The 20,145-nt window shown below is 45.6% G+C and overlaps 1 protein-coding gene across 1 annotated transcript in view; it reads left to right on the top strand.

Moving 5' to 3' along the window:
* RGS22 (regulator of G protein signaling 22) overlaps positions 1-20,145 on the top strand; it is a gene marked incomplete at both ends in the record, with an annotated part of 138,470 nt that overhangs the window by 78,559 nt on the left and 39,766 nt on the right. Inside the window, 5 exons of the mRNA XM_080909406.1 lie at positions 4,419-4,598; positions 8,374-8,526; positions 10,483-10,578; positions 12,076-12,169; positions 12,271-12,357. Coding sequence (XP_080765532.1) covers positions 4,419-4,598; positions 8,374-8,526; positions 10,483-10,578; positions 12,076-12,169; positions 12,271-12,357 — 610 coding nt within the window. The remainder of the gene's footprint in view (positions 1-4,418; positions 4,599-8,373; positions 8,527-10,482; positions 10,579-12,075; positions 12,170-12,270; positions 12,358-20,145) is intronic.

Raw genomic sequence — 20,145 nt, 5'->3', positions numbered from 1 at the left:
TAACACAGCCTGATGCTGCAAATTTCCATCGTGCTAGTATTTAACCACTGACACACTCACCGTCCGTTGTCTGGACACACTCCTTGCTATACAGTGATGAGCAAGAGGGAGACCCGCAAATGATAGTATTTGTGGTTCTGAGACAAGAACTCGTAGTATGGTCCAACGACTGCATTTCTGAAGAGTGTTCTCCACCTCACACACTTATAAACTCACCACACACACTTTCCCTGGAGATGTCCCTAATTGGTATATTTATATAAGAGAGACCTTGCTACAAGGGTCCTTCCCCATCAAGTGTGCCATGGTAACCATGACAACAGATTTCAGGTGGACTGACAAACAAGGGAGGCCCTTCTGCCAGAGAGCCACCACATTAGAGTCAAAGAAGCACACGGATGAGTTAGGTGCACAGGCGGCTTGTTCCAGGCCTTATTCTGGGGAGTGGAGATAGCCCATGCCTAAATGCTTCCAGGGGTGGAGATAGCCCATGCCTAAATGCTTCCAGGGGAGTGGGTTTATTTTCTAACAATCGGCTTATTCTGTCTCATTGCAAAAGCTCGGGAAGAGCATACATTCAGTTGGGAGAGTAATGATTTCTGTTGGCTCCCAAGTTAAGCCTGTCTTAAACAGGTGTAACTGAAGTAAAAATATAGATTTACTGGCACAATCAATGCTAGTTAACGGGAGCTAGGAAGTTAGAGGTGACTAATAAGAGACCAGCACCACTGAGGCGAACTCTTTTGAGAGATGTTTCCTCAGAGTCGGTACACAGAAGCTGGGTCCTCGTGCTGGCAGCTGGACTTGGTAGTGTAAGGTGAAGGGAGTCATGGAGAAACTTTTTAAAGAAACTGAATTTTTAGGTGTTTAAATTTGGAATATTTTATATTGTGATCTTATTAATGTAAGATCCTGGAAATATCAAAGGAAAGTGATTAACTGTGACACAGTTGTGTGTCAAGTTGGGGTCAGTGGTGCTGGCTGGTTTGATGCCAACTTGTCACTGAAGAGGGGGGAGCCTCAACTGAGAAAATGCTTCAAAAACGGTCAGGTTATAGGCAGGCTTGAAGTGATTGATGGAGGAGGTCCAGCCCATTGTGGGTGGTGCCATCCCTGGGCTGGTAGACCTGGGTTCTATAAGAAAGCAGGCTGAGCAAGCCATGGGAAGCAAGCCAGTAAGTAACATCCCTCCATGGCCTCTGCCTTAGCTCCTGTTTCTAGATTTCTGGCCTTTTTAAGTTCCCATCCTAACTTCCTTCAGTGATGAACAGCAAATCGGGAAGTGTAAGCCAGATAAACCATTTCCTCTCCAAGATGCCTTTTGGTCACGGTGTTTCATCAGAGCTGTAGACACCCTAAGGGAGGGAAGCCTCTTGAGTGCCTGGATTCTGGGCATGTGCTACCACACCTGGCCAGCTGTGGCATTAATAATGCCGCTCTAACTTTATATCAGCATGACCAAAACACATGAGAGGGCAACTTAGAGAGAGAAAGTCGTTATTTTGGCACGAGGATTGAGACATTCAGTCCATCAGGCCCAACGGAGTATAAAAGAACAGAAGATACTGGCAGACAGGAAGGACAGACAGGTAAAACATAGGAAGAAAAATACAACAAAATAACCCCAGTGACCAACTACTTCCTCTAGGCAGGCCCAAGAGTCAGCGCCTCCCAGTAATGGCTTTATACTGTGGATCCATGAAAGCAGCTGCTCTCGTGATCTAAGTGTCTTTGGGGCACAGTTCAGCTTGGAGTAGGTGATAGTTGAAATGGAGCGTCAGGGAGGTCTCAGCAGAAATGCTGGCATCTGTTTCTGGTCCTGAGGAAGTGTGGCAGTTGCAAGGCATTCTACCTGGCCGTGCCTTGCTGAACTAACTCTTAAATAGTTTACTCTGAAAACTTGTTTTGGAGCAAGGGAGCCCATGATGGAAGAATGGTCATTCTTCACAACGTGCATCTTAGGAGAGGTTCATGGGGGAGGGGACACCCACCTAGCCAGCCAGATGCCCCAGCCAATGTTGTAACAGACATCACAGTCAGATGTGGTTCACACGTTTCCCATCGGCCAGGGATTGTTTTAATGCTTTTCTCGTGATCAAGGGTTTATTATTCACAAGAATTCTAGGATACCAAAGGTGTTGTAAGTAGCATTTTACAAGTGAAAATGCTAAGTCACAGAGAAGCTAAGAAACATCCCGTATGAAGCTCATGGAGAGAGAGAGAGAGAGAGAGAGAGAGAGAGAGAGAGAGAGCGCTGCACTTTGAACCAAGTCATTGCATGAGTAAAGCCAATGGCAGCCACAGATCTCCATCCTAGTGAGAGGGACAGCCAAGGACAGCTTGAGCAAACAGTGTTCTGAATTATGGGGAATCAGAAAGTACTAAGTCCACAACAGGGTCATTCATTGAGATGATTCATCTCTACAGTCAATAAAAATAATTTAGGAGAATGGTTAGCAATGCTTGTCTGCTGATTTCCTTAAACCTAGTTACTGGGCAACAACATGATTTCATATGAAATTTGTCTTCATGTGAATATCTGTAGAGAAAAAAATCAGAAAGATGATTCCATCTCCTGACAAAGGGCTAAGATGAATGCTACGGATACAGAAATGACCAAACAGTGTTTCCCTCGGTAAAGAGAGACAATGAGTGATCAAGGCACACTCAGGAAAATGAGCAGAGTTGCTGTGGAGTCCAGGATGTTAGGGAAGAGGGTCAGATGGCATCTCTCTTGGCTGAAGGGATCACAGAAAGCTTACTAGACAGAAGAATTCCTAACTTCAGTAATAAGTAAGAGTTAACAAGGCTAGAACTCTTAATCCCAGCACTCGAGAGGCAGAGGCAGGAGGAGCTCAGAGTTTGAGGCTAGCCTGGTCTATAAAGTGAGTTCTAGGACAGCCAGAGGTATGTATATAGTGAGTCCCTGTCTCAAAAACAAACAAACCAAAAACAAGAATTTGGTAAAAGATGTCAGTTAAAATTCTAAGTTTTATCCTACCACTCAGAATTAATATGTTCTAATACTGCAAGTTTATTTTTACTTCTCAAGTTATATTTTATGATTATAAATCAAGTTCACCAAATAATTATAATTCTACTGGTAATCGTGAGCAGAGAACAGTTGGTAACATACCAAATCAATGCAGTACAAACAGGCTTTTTCTGAGCTGATACTAAATTAAGGAGGCTGATTATAACAGAATGTTATGTTAATCTTAAGCATTTTTCTGCCTAACATATGATAAACCCTACATAAAAGTTTACATGGTTGGTGCCAAGAGTTTTCTTCCTTTAATATCCTAAGACATCATTTTCTAAAAAAAATATTTATTTATTTAATCTAAGTCCACTGTAGCTGTCTTCAGACACACCAGAAGAGGGCACCAGATCCCATTACAGATGGTTGTGAGCCACCATGTGGTTGCTGGGATTTGAACTCAGGACCTCTGGAAGAGCAGCCAGTGCTCTTAACCACTGAGCCATCTCTCCAGCCCTCCTAAATCTCCTCTTACAGTGGCTGGTGCTCACTGAGAACTTAGTAAATGTTAGCTAATTTCTGGCCCAGAATCAGAAGTTTCCAAATTGTTTGCTTTCAGCTGATTTACAAAGCAAAGAATTTGACATAAAACTGTAATTCAAGTCAAGCTATCTATTACAACTGTGGCTTTAAAACTAGATAGTATACTTAATGTACTATCATTACCTTAAAAATCCTTCCAAAAGGAATAAGGAGCTGATGGTTGGGCTACGAAATGACCCGTGGGCTTGCATAGTGAAGGGAATACTTGGTCACTAGATGGAGGCCTTGTTTTGAGAAGCACAGGCCCTTGCTGAGGATGTGTTTAGGGCGTGACCCTGAAGGACATCTGTTGATATGAACCTCAACCCCTGCTCCCTCTCTGTCTCCTGGGTCCTATCAAGAGGTGAGAAAGCTCAGCCAGGAGGCTCTGCTTCATGGGCAACCAGACTCCACGGCCTGTGGTCGTGACCCTCTGTTGGCCAATCAGCACACGGAAGATTCTGCCTCCCCAGCATTGGATTTGCTCCCGGGATTGTGAGAGTAATTCATGCGGATGGGGTGACCAGAGTGGGGTACATAATAAATAAATTGTAAGGGCGCTCTTGCTCACCAACATCAGGCAGACCTAATCCTCCTGTGGCAGCATCAGAAAGCTTTTATATCTACCCACAACCTATTGGAAGCACAGTCCCAGTGCTCTGCTAGGACTCGGTCATGGCGTTTGAGTGTGTCTCTCATGTGTCTCCTCCATGGAGACTGATCCCGGTTCAGTGGCTGAGCGTTAGGCTCTTGAGCCCGAAGGAAAGGCAAAGCTATGGGGTATATACCGCCGAGCGCCGTGACAAAGCACAGTCCTGGGATATACTGTAGAGCACGCTGGTTGTGTTTTGTTCAGGATCTGTGCCACTCCCACTGCGATGAATCCATCATCCACAAGAAGATTACCACCATCATCAACTGCTTCATTAACTCCTGTATCCCGCCGGCCTTACAGATCGATATTCCAGTCGAGCAAGCCCAGAAGATCATCGAGCACAGGAAGGACCTGGGGCCCTACATATTTCGAGAGGCTCAGGTAGGAGGGGAAGGCAATGGCTGGGCGTGTGTGGAACACACCAGCGGCCAAGGTAGTGTTGTAAGCTTTGACTTCATTCGTGCGTGAGAAGGTCTCGGTTTGCTCTCTTTACTGTGGATCTCTCTCGCCTACAGCACTGAGGTACACACCAGAGACTCACGCACTGTTTTGCTGTGATGCCATAAAAACAATTAATTAATGTACTTTGACTCTCACAGTTACCACTTTTGTCTACAAATTATAAAAACACTCCCAGTAATTCCTCTCTCCTTTCCCGCTGTTCACGTCCCCTTTCAAGTGTGTGTAAAGATCTTAAAATCTGTATATTTTTGAAGATTGAAATATTGACATAGCTCATAAAATAAGCAACAGGAGACATAAGTGGGACTTAACCTCAACCAGTGTACAGTGCATACACACTCACAGGAGTGAGCCCAGTGTACAGTGCATGCACACTCACAGGAGTGAGACCACATACAGTGTCTGCACACTCACAGGAGTGAGCCCAGTGTACAGTGTATGCACACTCACAGGAGTGAGACCACATACAGTGTCTGCACACTCATAGGAGTGAGCCCAGTGTACAGTGTATGCACACTCACGGGAGTAAGACCACATGCAGTGTCTGCACACTCACAGGAGTGAGACCAGTGTACAGTGTATGCACACTCACAGGAGTGAGACCACATACAGTGAGTGTCTGCACACTCACAGGAGTGAGCCCAGTGTACAGTGTATGCACACTCACAGGAGTGAGACCACATGCAGTGTATGTACACTCATGGGAGTGAGACCAGTGTACAGTGTATGCACACTCACAGGAGTGAGACCAGTGTACAGTGTATGCACACTCATGGAAGTGTGCCACATACAGTGTATGCACACTCATGGAAGTGTGACCACATATAGTGAGCACTGAAGTGAGCGCTCACCTCATCTTAACCTGCTGCATTTACTGAATGATAGAAAACACTGGACATAATTTATCGTGAAAACACTTTCAGTGATGTTGTCCCTAAAGTGATTATGAAAAATAAGTTCTCATTGGAGTAGTGAGGGAGAGCGTGTCACAAGCAAAGTGATCGGAACTGGACCTGGAGTGTGAGTGTGTGAGTGTGAGAGTGTGAGAGTGGACTCACAATTTAAATCATGCATTAGAACTTACAGAGGAGAAACAGAACCACAGCGTCTGCCAGTGACATCATCGTAGTGACCCAGCCTCGCCTTGCACGCTCGTGTGTCCACAATCTGTGTCTGAGCAGAGGAGTCCACCGAGGCGCATGTGCCAGGGACCACTGTCGGTGCTTGCAGTGTGGCTTCCTGCGGTAGCTTAAGTAGAGTCGCCGTCTGGGGGCCTCTTCCCCCCGACACAGTGCCCTGTGTGCGCAGGAGCAGCTCTGAGCGGAGTCCCTCACCCCAGAGATCTTCTGTTCTCCCTCACCTTTGCCCCTTAGCCTCACATCTGACCAAGTCACAGCGCCTTCACCTCCAGGTCACCTCAGAGCCTCTACAGTCAAAGCCCCCGTCTGGGCTTGCCCCAACAGTGAGGTGAGCGGCAGGCAACGCGCTTTGTTCTCATAAGAGTGTCTGACGATTTCATTTCCTGCTTAAAACAGGTCGCTGCCTCCCAGCTACACAGCAAAGTTTGCCTCACGGCTGCCTCTCGGCTCCTCACCCTCTCCCCAGGGTCACTGAAATAGCCGAGGTTCCACCGTTAGCCCAGAGCTTCTCCCTCGCCTTCGTCCCTGCCGTAAGCTTTCTAACGCTCAGGGTTTAAAGTGGCTCTCCTCGGACCTGACTTCCTGGATCGCAAAGTTTGTTGGGAGCGGTGTGCGTTTCTCATTTATTTTTGTGTCTATGTGCAGAGCAGTTATTTCTGGCCATAAGGACATGAGATGTGTCAGGGCAGAAGTGTGAGATCAGCTTGGGAATGAGAGCCAAGAGAAGTCAAAGGGCTGAGCCATGACTGCTGGTCTAGCCTTGGATCAGCAGAGCTTCTGTCTTTCCCTGTACCCACTACTATAGCCGGAAGGTTTCCCTACTCAGCCAGGCTCTTTCTGGTGCCTTTACTCAGAGAAACATGATTCACCCGCTGGCAGGGAGCAAGGCAGTCCTATGTACATTGTTTTGTTTTTTTTTTTCTTAGAATTTGGTTATCTTTTAAGGTTCTATAGGTGCAGGGGAATGATATTAACTTAATACTAGCCTCAAACCTCAATTGCTTCTTGGGGGGAATTACAACATTTTTATGCCTCCGACTGAAAACACGGGTCCTGCTACGGTAACATTTAGAAGCAAGGCTGATATACGACACACACACATTTCATCTGAGAATGCCTCAGGTTTTACAGCGATAACGGAGAAGTGAGGCTTTAGATGCCAACTAAAGGCAGACAGGCGTTCAGGCTGAAGAGACTCATGGCAGACATTCTACTGGGTCTGGCTCGGGCTTGCACAGATGTTACGCGTGCTGTCACGGCTGCCCGGGCCTGGCCTGAGGACAGTGTCCTTGCGATAATCAAACGGCCTCTGGCTTTTACGTTCTCTCCTGCCTCTTCTGCAACGATTCCCGAGCCTTTGTCGGAGGTGGCGTGGGATGCACGCTCCATTTAGGGATGAGCATTTCATAGTTTCTTCCTCCCTGCAGCTTGGACAGTTGTGAGTCCCCCGTTGAGCACCATCTGCAGATAGAAGCCTCTCTGGGGAGAGCTGCACTGAGACGTGGGTGTGATGTCATTTGGAATCCATTTGAGGCTTTGTCTACTAAGGCATCCTTTGACAGGGCTCTCCAAAGTTTACATCTATGCCCCCAGGAAGCTACAGAATTCAATAACTAGATTGTACTTCAAAGGGGATGAATAGTTTTAGCAAGGGACTATATTTGTGCCTAGAAAGGATGCCTTTTGCTAATTCAGGACTCAAACACTGACTTTGAAAACAAAAATTCCTCTTTTACTCTAAGAGTTGGCCTGGAGCCTAATGGGAAAGCTCATTTTTCTTCAAAGCATTAAGTAAAAGCTACTCTTAGCCATAAGATGTTGAACTCAATTTGATGTGGCAAGTGCTATCTTAGAAATAATATATGCCCGTGGAGCTAATGTAAAACTTCGGCACAGGAATTACAACAGCTACTCTTATCTCTTAAATATCATAATTAATCACTTAATGTGCAGTGTCCTCTTAGAGAGGCTTGGTCTAGGATGCTTGTATGCTTTTTAAATGTTACTTTTTTTCCCTCTCACACAAAAGAGAGATTGTATCATTTAAAAGTTACTCAAGATTTATTCTTAGATCTGCAGCTTTGTTTAAGAGCTTTTCCAGAGGCAAAATGGTATTTCCTTTCTCTAAAACACAGAGGAGGGTGTGGGGGAGTTTCCCTTGCTGAACCAAATACTTGAAATGCTTGCACAAAACTGCAGAGCATGGCTGACCAACTGGGGGGAGTTTAAAACGAGAACATCAATTTCTTATTTCAGAAGACCTAATGGAGTCTTTATTAATGCGGCCAGTTGGTTAGGGAAACATAAAGGGTAAAGTCACTTTTAAGTGCACTGTGTGAGTGTTTTAAAGGACTTTTCACTGGTGGTTAAAACACTGCCAATAAACATGTGCCGAGCTCACTCACTGTGCTGTGAAGTCTGCAGACAACTGTGGGAGGGAAACCCGCCATATATTAAGGACAGAGACACTAATCCTCTCTTGTGGCATATTAGAGTTAAACCAGTACATCTGTAGGAAAATCATAATCCGAGACATGCTTTTTTTTAATATACAGATGACAATTTTTGGGGTTCTGTTTAAGTTTTGGCCACAGTTTTGTGAGTTTAGGAAGAATTTGACTGACGAGAAAATCATGAGTGTTTTGGAAAGAAGACAAGATAAGCAGAAAAGGAAAACGTCAGAATTAGAAGAGGACAAGCTTGGAAAGGTAAGACCAATCCCACCGACGCAATCACGCTTCTAAAGGCTGAGGTGGTTTGTGTGGTTGACAGAAGAATGTGAGCTGGGGAAATTTGCAGAGAACTTTCAGGTTTGAGCCTTCCTTCCCAGCAACCAGACTGTCAGCGTTTCCCAGAATTGATAGCAGATAGGTTCTCTTCTGTTAACACCTCTGGACAAGAGCAGCGGCTTCCAGTCACCGGAGTGATCCTGCTTCTGTGTGTGTGTGTGTGTGTGTGTGTGTGTGTGTGTGAGAGAGAGAGAGAGAGAGAGAGAGAGAGAGAGAGAGAGAGAAGCCCCAACTCTGTTCTCTTAACAAAACAGTCTCTTCCCTGGGTAAATGTTGTGGTGAATATTAAAAGGACGGCTTAACCTTTGATCGGCCACTGCGGACGCTGCTCTAGTGTAGCTCTGAGCACACACATGCATGCAGTCCCCATACTACTCCAGGCCACCTCTAAGAACTCTGACACAGTTCCCTCTGCCACCTCCCTAACTGCTTCTGTCCCGGGTGGATACGACCGCTCAGGGTGTTGTTTTCACTCACGTCTCACGTTCCCTAGGCGTGTTGTTGCCAAGCCTTAGACACACACATCCCAACTCTGTGGCGGGCTTTATGCGTGTAGACCCTTTGAATTCAATTAAGTCGTCACATCAAAGAACACACCAAACTACTCTGATCCAATAGGTATGATATAATTTGCCAAGTTTTATAAGTCAAATGATCGTGTACAATTCCATCCCTTATAAAACATGCATAATGACCTTATTTATGAAGAGATGCGCTGAGAGAGACACACATCTACCTCCATCTTTGTTCCTCCCAGAATCCCCTTTCTCCTCTTCCTTTTTCCCGCCCACCTCTCCACTGTCTGCCCATGTATCACTTTAACATCAACTCACAAGTAAATGGAGAGAATCTCATCACATGCATCCCAGAGTAGAGGACAGAGAAGGACATATGCAGCCCAGCCAGTCCCACATAGAGATGGCTGTCTCAGCAGGCACAGTGACCTTTATATCAGAATGGCACTGGCTGCGTCCTCCACTTCCATTTGTGATGGGAAGTCAATGGAAACATCATGCGGAGGAGGAAGACCTTGGGAGCCCTCTGTCCGACCAGATCACAGAAGTACTGTCGCATCAATGTGACTGAGTCAGTAAGGTGCTGCTTGCTCTGGGCACGTTCATGTCACCCCAGGGCTGGGAGACACAGACAGGAGGGATGAACAACCTTACCTCATAAAACAAGGTATTGACAGACAAGCTACACCCACGGCTGTTCTCTGGCCGCCATATGCAGGCACACCTACACTTTTCACACACACATTTGACAACATACATTGTTTAGGGTGTTTATTCTAATTCAGGTAAAATGGATGCACAAAATTATTATAATAAGGGAATCACCACAGAAATGAACAGATTTGTGTATTTTGGTTGATTTGTAACATACAAGTTTGGAAATGATCTTAGACTCTACTTGAAAGAATGAGGGTCAGAGTTACGCATCCTCGACTCTCCCACTGAACGAAACAGATGGGTTTCAACACTCAGTCAGCAAATACCTGCGTGCGTGAGACCAGTCAGCCACTACATTGTACGTGTGGTGTGGGGCTCCTGTACTTCCTCATATTGGAACATGTCCCCAATACACCTGCATGAAAATGAACACACACATTTTAATTCCATGCCCGTGTCCCCCTGCTAGAAATCTCGATATATGTTCCCAAGCACTAGTGGTTGTCCTCCGATGCTTGGATTTTTATATTCTATGTCCTTTTCACCTTGTTTATCATTACATGTTTTTATATTGACACGTCGTGAAAGGTGAAGACAGAGGCTTGAGGCTCCGGCTGAGGTTGAGCTAGGCTCTTGTGTGGTGCTATGACGTCTGAGCAAGGAGCCTCATCCACTTTGGAATAACCTGGTTTCTTACTTGCAGACTGGACTGAAGCAGTATCCAAGTACCATAGGCTCTCTTACCAAACCTACATCAGGCAGCGAGTCCCTGCTAGTCCTGCAGTCCTATGGCCGACAGGTAAGACTCTGGGACATGCTTCTCTCTAAAGCAGCGGGTGCCCGGGGGTCACAGCCACAGGAGGTTGTCACTGAAATGGGCTAACAGAACTCCAGTGGTGTGGCTGGTCAGAGAACGGGACAGGTATGTCTTCGGGGAGATGATGAAAATTACCCAATCAATGTGATAAAGGAAAGTCATATTTAATGGGTTTGGAGGGGTTTTTTCCCCTTAGAGCATGCTGGGGTTGAAATTCGGGGCCTCATAGATATTAGGCATGTGGTCCACCAGAGTTCTTCCTTCGCTCACAAAGGTTTAACTTGGAGACAGTGAATGCTAAATGCTCAGTCTGTTTCTTAATTCTTTGTTGTGCACACCCACTGACTAAGACACTTGCCTTCTCATGTTTACAAAGAGCACCTTCACACCAGCTCTCCGAACATCATGGGTTTAATTTATATTCATTTTTAAAGATGTCTTGAAAAACATTTGCATCTTAAGACAGTACTAACTCACCAAACAAACTTTCCCGTACTTAGAAAGGCTAAATAAGCTAAGAGACTATGAAACGCTCACAAAGGAAGCCTGGTTTTGTAGATACAATACCAACAGCTCTATCTAACGTGGTATCCAGAGTGAGGGTCCGTACAAGCGTCAGCAAATTATCAGCAGCACAGCATACGCATAAACAAGGCAGTGTAGACAGGCATTTGGATTTGTGCTCTCTCCTCAGGGGTCAGGAGAACCTTGAAGCCTGTAAAGGGGCTTCTACTGTCTTTGTATCTGCTAGAGAGAGAGGGTGGTGATCATGATGGTGGTGACACTGGTGGCAGCTCTGATATTAACCATGTCCGTAGCTTAAGATTTCTGTAGGAAACCGGAAAGCTTCTGGAAATCAAAGGCACCTTAAAAATACACACATATACATGTTGTCGATCTAGAAATTAGGGAATAATTATCAATTATTATTCAGTAGTTAGCCTAAAGTCAAAATCGTCACCCCCAGATAATCTTGGATATTTTATAAGCACTAAGTTCATAATCAATATGAAGGTAACCGAGTCACTGTTGCTGAACCCATAAGCTCTCAGGACAGTCTCAGCATCCTCACTCAGTGAGGGCAAGGCTGCAGGAGTCCTAACGAAAGCATCATGTCCTCACGGTAAGGGTCTGTGGAACACAGAAAGATTAAGGTGTATACACTGTTTGTGAAAATCTGTATTATCATTTGAGACATAGGATAGAAAAATCTCAAATATATCCATTTGTTTTTGAAACAGAATATCACTGCACAGTACAGGCTAGCCTAGGCTTTATGCTTAGCCCAGGCTAGCCTAAAAGTTATGCCAATCCTCTTGCCTCAGACACATTCACACTGGAATCACAGGCATCGGCCGCCATACCTGGCTAAGGTGTACTTTTCTTAAAATGTGTTATATGTGAGTTAAATGTTTAAATGAAAGAATAATAAGATTTATGTTACCTTTTATTAAGTGAGAAAATTATTATTTTTTTTAGCCAACCTGGTGCTATTCAAAGTACATAGAAGCCTTGGAACAAGAGCGAATTCTTCTGAAAATTCAAGAAGAAGTGGAAAGAAAAATGTTCACAGGTAATTTTTGCCTCGTCTGCGGAGCTGCTGTTCTGCACAGTGACGTCAGGCGTTTGCAACGAGCATCTCACTCCGTCTCTCCTGTCTTTTATCTCGTGCAGGTACATCATCTTTCACAAACTTGTGTAAGCCTTCCACTGGCTCCACTCTGTCTCTGAAGAAGAAAGTGTCTCTTCACAACGTCCAGAGTCAGTGCCCCTCGGTCGTCTGCCTTCAGCTCCTGTCTTTCCGCTTCTTTCCTAACCTTCCAGTCCAAGGCCCTGACTCTCCCCCCCCCCACCACCTTCCCACCCCCAGTTAGGAGAATGCTCAGTCTGTCTGTGTCTCTAGAAATTCTCCGCTACAAGGGGAAAAGAGGAGTTCGAGCCTAACGTGTCTCTTGTCTTCCAGGATAGCGGCGTTGTAATCCACACTCACATCCTCTTGCTGACAAGCACCAGGTAAGTCTGTGTGAGACCCCCCCACAACCGCACAGTCTCCCACGAAGGCAAATCTACACAGACCCAAACATGCCTCACCACCAAACTAAAGGGTAGAACAGCGAGTCTTCTGATTGATGGTACCATCTCCCAAGAAGGGATTCCTCTCAGGAAGAACTGCAGGCTTTCTAAACTCATCCAGGCTGGGAGTGTCTGACAGAGCTCTCTATACGGCCACTGATAAACCATAGGATTGTGATCAGATTCCCTATTAACATTTAACAAGCCATTTCCAGAGCAGCTTAGCCACAGAATGTAGTGTGCGTGTCAAACCGCCTTAACCTGGTTTCTCAGAATCCCATTTCCCAGCTCTTGGAAGGTAGGGATGGGGGAATAGGCCTAACTTTCTCAGGTTGCTTTATCTTGTTTTCCTCCTGGTGAACCCTGACCGGCACCCTCTCCCAGCCCCCGCCTCTCAGGCTAACTTCATAATGCCCTGAACATTTCGGATGCCATGTTTCACGTGTTTAATCGTTTTTAATGTTCCTTTAATTTTTATGACTATTGTTTAGATTCATTTTTCTATGCATCTTAGTGTCATGCATTTTTTTTTTCTTTTGCAGGATCTCTTTAATGTTAACTAACCCGAGAAGCTGAATGCCCAAAGTGTTGGATAGTCTGCGTTCCTTTCGCATCCCAGCAGTGATAGGCTAGAAGAATTAAAGAGTTTTGCTTATCATTCTCCCTGAGGAAAAAGCATGTGTCATCTTTCAACAGACGGCGCTTGCAGGCTCACTATACCTGCTTAGCAGATCTAGTCATCAGATGACTAGGGGTGTGACTATTCCTAGTATAATTAACACAGGGAAACATAGACAAGCCCTCCATTTCTGCTGTGACAGAACCATGGGAGCACTGGCCTTTACACAGCAGTACCCACAGGACACACGTGACAAGGGTTAGCATTTCAGGTGCCTTCAACCACTCCACACAAGCCTTCAGGTTATCAGGAGGGTACTGTGGGACTTCTAGTCACCTCAGTGGTTTTAACCCGGGCTTGCACTGCAGACTGTTAGAGCCAAGAGAAAGTGTGCTTAGAAAGGGAGAAGCCCTGGCGCAGGCTCCGTGTGTGGCCAGAGAGAAGCAGACAACATGTAAGAGAAGACCTGAGAGGGACCTTTGTGACCCACATAACTGAGGCTCTCGAAGGGCTACAACCCAGACTAGAAACTGTCCTACAGTCCCAAGAGGTCTTTTCAAAGATAAAACTGTCACCCCAAATTCTGCAGGTAGTGTGCAACTTTAAATAGAGAACGTATCAGCTGACATTCTTGGAAGGCCCCCTTTCCTCTAAAGAAGGCACTCTTGGACACTTGTCATCTGGTAAGGGTCTCGGAGTGCCGTCTAGGCTGTCCTTGACCCTCCCGAGTCTCTGGGATTACAGACAAGGTGTGTGGATCAGTTGCCATGCCTTTCTAGATAAAATGTCCCTGGTGCTGTGCCCACAGTAACCCTACACAGTAGGGTACACTGTACCGTAGCCACTGTTTCAGAGCTCCAAAAGAGCTTGATGCCTCCCCATTGCTGTTCAATTTTCTGTTCTCTCAACACGTGAGTTATAGTTTTCTAGTAAGTGTTTTTCCCAGTCAGCAATGCGCCATTACAGCTAACGAGAGCCCCCTTCCTGAGGAGTGCATGGTATTAACAAAATTAAGATAAAATATGTTTTCTTCTTATTTCTCCCCTAATGTTCTTCCTCTCTCTATGCAGAGAGTTTCTAACCTATTTAGAAACTTCTTTTGACATTTCTTGCAGAGCAGGTCCATTTGAGACAAATACCTTAGATAGAAAACCTTTGAAGTGGGAAATTCTGGTTTCTCTGGGGACTCAGTTATGGCACGTCTTGCTGAGGCAGACACATGACAGGAGGTGACATTTAGAAAGAACGTGAGTCCGACCCCACAGACAGCAGGGAAGCTAGAGCATTGGTTTGGCTTGCTCTGCCTTGCTGGTCTCTGCTGACTCTCCCCAAGGTTCACCTTATATTTTGTTGCTGATCTTCCCTTGTGATGACGTCACAGAATAACTTGCCAGGGAACTGATGATATTCCGGTAGCTTCTGGCCACTTCCACAGACTCTCACCTCTCGGGTGGACTGAGCTGCAGATTCTTGTGTGTTCTGCGACTAGACCGCAGCTGCCGGTTCGTGTTTGGTGGTTTGCTAGTGGACTGAACTGAACTGCTGATCTCCTGACAAAGATGATTGAAATTGCCCCCAAAGAACTATTTCTAAACATGTCCACTTCGCCTGGATCCTAATAAGCTTCCTTTTCCACTGCCTAGGTTGGGTGGTGGGCTAGAGGGGAGGTTGAGGCATTTAAGAACACTTATTAAAGTAGGTTTTGGAAATGAAGCCTACGAACCTTTTTTCCCTCTTTGACAGCAAACAGTTGTTTCTGTGCCTCTGTTCTCTCTCCTGCACATGTACACCTTGATTCCCGCCCCTCGGCCCCGAGAGACTGTGCTTCTCTCTCTGCAGCTCAGGTTTGAGGTTTCCACTGGTCTCCCTCCAGGCTCAGCCCCGTGGTTCTCCTCATCGGAGTGTATTCCAGATAAACTCCTCAGATTCTCTTCCTGTCTGAGGTACTGGGTTTTTTTTTTTTCTTTTTCACATTTCCATTGGATTCTTCCTTGGCTTTTTCTTGCGGGACTTCTCCTTCTCTGACCTTGCTCGGGGAGTTTGAAACCCCCACACACCTATACCTTCAGACTGTCATGTAGCCTTGGTTAAGATCGCTGGTTCAGTTTCCTTTCTGTTCAGCCAGCATCTGAGACTGCTGGTACGTTTCACCATAGTGATGAGGCGTTCCGGTACCCTAAGCCTTCAGCCAATGACCTTTGCCTATCCCGGATAGTCCCTCTTTCCCCCAAACCATATAGCCTTTGGTTCACCCCAAGCAAGATCTGTCTCCCCGAAGCTGGTCTGAGCCTGCCATCTCCAATCTTACTTACGGGCAGTCTGAAACTCCATTCATCCACTCAGCTGCCTTTGTCCTCTCGGGCTGGTGGCCAGCAACCACATTCGTCATCCATTTTGTTGTTTTTAAGACAGGGTCTCTCTGTGTAGCCCTGGGTGTCCTGGAACTCACTGTGTAGTCTCCTGAGTGCTGGGATTAGAGGTGTGCGCCTCCGGTTTTCAAGCCTGGAGCTCCTAACTGTCATCGTCACACACGGTTCCCGTAGCTTCCTCATCTTGGCCGTGCGAACGTTCATTCCTACCATCTCCGGGTCAGCTGCTGCTGTGAAGTCTGGACTGAGTTGAGGGTATTATAAATTTTAGTCGAAAGCAAGACATGGTGTGCCTGGTATCGGAGCCTAATGAATAAACTGTGAGTTCTGTTTATCTGACTGGTAGTGATTTTGAACTTACTGTGGTAGAAGAATCTGAGATTTTTCTCTATGCTCTTATTTTATTTTATCTTTGATGTTATTGGTTTTCCTAAAGCCTCTTCAGTAGTACTGAAGGCTTGAAGCTCTTGTTAAAACCTCATTAAGTGGAGGGGGGGGGAATATTTTTAGTCTCACGGTCAGGTCTTGGTGTTTTAATGGGCCTGCCGGAGCATTGGTTTAAGAAAAGCAAAAACAGAAACGACACAGCAAATAAAAACGAAATCTTCTTACTTTATGTTCTAGTAAGTTGGTGGCTGGTCTGGTTAACAGTGCACTGAACGACCTCACACTGTTCAATTTACTCCCCATCCCAGCGGTGGGCGGAGTTTCCAGGGGGGTAACTCAAGGAAGCGTAACCACAGAGAAGGCTCAGCTGTTAGGGCACCAGAGGATGCCCCTTCAAGTCCCAGTGCCCGTACGGTGGTTACAGCTATCTGTACCTCCAGTCTCAGGGGATCCATTTCCCTCTCCTGGCTGCTGTGGATATCAAGTAAATGCATGGTATACAAACACACATTCCAACAAAGCATCCATGCACACGAGAGAGAGAGAGAGAAAGAGAGAGAGAGAGAACAGAGAATTAGATAACACTAAAACATGGCCCCAGGCATTTCTGAAGCTGAAGTGGGTTTACTTTTTTCCAGTCTTCTTTTATATCAGTCTCAGTACACACAAGAATATGGCCAGGGATAAGGCATAAAGTAGTCAAGAAACCAACAAGGCAATAAAGAAAGTCCCACGGTCACTGTGTCTAGGGGTATGAGGATGACGAAGATGCAATAACATACACTCCTCTGCTATGTTTGCCTTGAGCCTAACTATCCCAGACCAACGTCAAATTCCTAGAATCGGCCCCCAGAGCTCTCCACAAGAACTTTAGACAGTTTGTATAAGTATCACACTTACAGTTAGCAAATGTTAGCCTAAGTATCGAATCGATGTTAATTGATGTAATTCGTACAATAACTATCCACACGTTCATCTTTGGCTCTGCTTCAATGCATGGAACTGAGTGACCACCATCAGGAAGAATTTCCTTCCTTCCATGTGCCCACATGTGTAAATGGCCCTGGTCCATGTGCGTGTGTGTGTGTGTGTGTATGTATGTGTGTGTGCGTGTGTGTGTGTATGTGTGTGTGTGTGTATGTGCGTGCATGTATTTGTCTGTGTGTGTGTGTGTGTGTGTGCATGTGTGTGTCTGTGTGTGTGCGTGTGTGTGTATTTGTGTGTGTGTGTGTATGTGTGTGTGTGTGTGTGTGTATGTGTATGTGCGTGCATGTGTGTGTCTGTGTGTGTGCGTGTGTGTGGTCCTGCTCTGCTTGTTCTGCGTAATGCCTTTGAATTCCCCACCCCACCCCCTCTCTCTCTCTGGATAATCACCTTATTCTAAATCCTCATTCCCCTGACTCTGAACCTCGGTTTGTCTCTTTCTCCTCATGGCTACCGTCTGTTCATCTTCAGGGAAAGCATTCTAAAAGCACACATGATGCCTCCGGTCTCAAGCCCTGCTGAGGTAAGTGGTGACACATCTCTTGCTCTGTGCTACCAACTAGGACACTCCCTCTGGACACCGTCCAGATCTGCCACCCCGGCTTCCTCACATGGTCGACACACAGAAATCAGTCTTCCATGGTGACAGTCACTATTGCATGAGAGCAGAGTCGGCCAGGCTGAGGGAAATTTTCCACAGCTTAGATACAGCTGCTAGTTTGCTTCTATTCTAGAACTTTACATGTGGCATCTTAAAAACAAAACAAAACAAGAAATACCCAGATGTTCATAAAATAGTTGTTGGGGAGAAGGAAAATGGCTCCGGGATTAAACCCCTAGAAGGTAAACGCTGTTCATCTACAAAGTTTACTACAGTGGTGTAAACTTTGATTAGTGTGAGCTGCCCATGTGACACAGACACTCACAACTCAAGATGAGCAGGTCTGCATGGTCACCAGCAGTTCGGGGTAGACCCTGAACCACAGCGCAGACAGAAGCCAGGCGATCTGTGCCTTTCCCTCTGCTCCTCGTCATGGCTGTGAGAGTTCCTGCCTCTACTTCCCTGAAAATGACAGCTGTGCCCTGGGACTGTAAACCAAGTAAACCTTTTCTTCACTCCGTCTGCTAACTCCAATTTCTTGCAGTTAGCAATGCTAACCTTTAGTTAGCCTCGGTCATCTTTAATCTGACTTGTGTGTATGTGAGTGTGTGTGTGTGTGTGTGTGTGTGTGTGTGTGTGCAGATGACTGATTAAATTCCAATGGTGCTATATTTGGGCATTAGATGAACTGTGCTTCTTGATTTTAATGAGTTTTCTTTTTTAAAAAATCCCACTTTGAAAAGCCCGAGGTGTTAAGACTACTCTAACCTGTATCACCGTCTCAGCTTGCAGCAGCTGACATTTCCTTGTAGGCGGGGGTGAAAGATGATTGGATACTCAGCTGAGTTTTCAGTAACCCCTCCGCAATTTGCACACAATTCTGCCTTAGTTGTGAGGGGTCTCCAGGGTACATAATCTGGAGACTAATGGAGAGGGCCCAACTTACGCCCCACCATTTGTAATGACCAGAAGTTGCCTTTTTTAAAAGTTTTTCTTTAATAGAAAGATTTTTTTTTCTCTCATACAATATAACCTGTTTGTACTCTCCTCCCTTCTATCCTCCTGATTCCCCCATTCCTCCCTGCCTCCCCCTCCCCTGTGGATCCCTGGATGCCCTCTGGATCCACTCCATTTCTGTCTCACTGGAAATACTTCTAGGAAACCCACCAGCAGGAGGAAGAGAGTCCCAAGAGCAGCAGAGGCCCGTTCATTCCCTCAGGACTCCCATAAAAACACAAAGCTAAAGGCTCTAACATACGTATGCAGGGGACCCAGTGCAGCCCCAGAAACACCCACCATTCTCAAAACACCCCTTTCAAAGCAGCTACCATTTTTATTCTAACCAATTTTTTTTAAAGAAGGCCTTAAAACAGGCACAATTAAAACAAGAGAGAAATGCTCTACACCAAAGCCAGCAAGAGAGGGCCGGCTACTTGAACGCTAATCAGAAGAGATTTTGATTGAAACTGATACTGATTAGGTGAAAGCTAAAATTTAATGGGATTCTATTCTCAACAAAACCATTAACCTGCCTTGAAAATGCTATAATTGTTCAATTTCTGAAATCACCACCAGGCCCCCAAGCTTGAAACTGAACCAAGCTATGCTGCAATGTGTGCAAACCCCACGAGAGGCTACCCTGCCGTGCCAACTGTAGATGTGGTCTAGAAATCAAAGAGACGAGGAAAAGACTCCTAGTCGTCAAAGCTGAGTGCCTTGGAGCACGACCAAGCCTTGATGGCCCTCAGGGTCCCTGAACGCAGATTAAGTGTGAGTACTACATGTGACCCTCTGTCATTTCTCAAGCTCCCAGAGTCCCCTCTGGCTGGACATCAGCGTCACCCCATAACATTCTACCTCCTCACAAATCCAAGTCTTTGGTGTGCTCATAGCTTCCCCTCCCTCTACATGGACACGGGAGTTCTCTTTGGCGTCTTTATTATTATTATTATTATTATTATTATTATTATTATTATTATTATTATTATTATTATTATTATTATTATATCTAGATACACTGTAGCTGTCTTCAGACACACCAGAAGAGGGCATCAGATCCCATTACAGATGGTTGTGAGCCACCATGTGGTTGCTGGGAATTGAACTCAGGACCTCTGGAAGAGCTGTCGGTGCTTCTAACCACTGAGCCACCTCTCCAGCCTTCTCTTTGGCTTCTTTATCATTCTACCTTTAAGAGAGGGTACAAAATAAGGTGTCTGACAAATCAAATGTGGACCTTCTAGCAAGCGGGGTGAGAGGAGTTGTTGTGTTTTGTTTTAAGGTGGAATTTCATCTCACAAAAGAAAAATATTGTCAAAATCAATCTCCACGGAACATTAGGCACTTATTTGAAGAAAAATTACAGAGTCTTACTTAATGACAAAGAGCTTAAAGAGACTGGTACTTTGAACTAACGTTTATGTGTGTTAACGTTATGCGTGCGCACACACACACACACACACTACCCAGCTACCATTATGGGACAGTTCTGCTTGCCTAGGGCAGATGTTTTGCTC

The sequence above is a fragment of the Micromys minutus genome (assembly GCF_963924665.1).
Source record: "Micromys minutus genome assembly, chromosome: 33".
Classification (NCBI taxonomy): domain Eukaryota; kingdom Metazoa; phylum Chordata; class Mammalia; order Rodentia; family Muridae; genus Micromys; species Micromys minutus.
The sequence above is the reverse complement of the archived record's forward strand: the minus strand, read 5'-3'. Positions and strand labels throughout refer to the sequence as shown.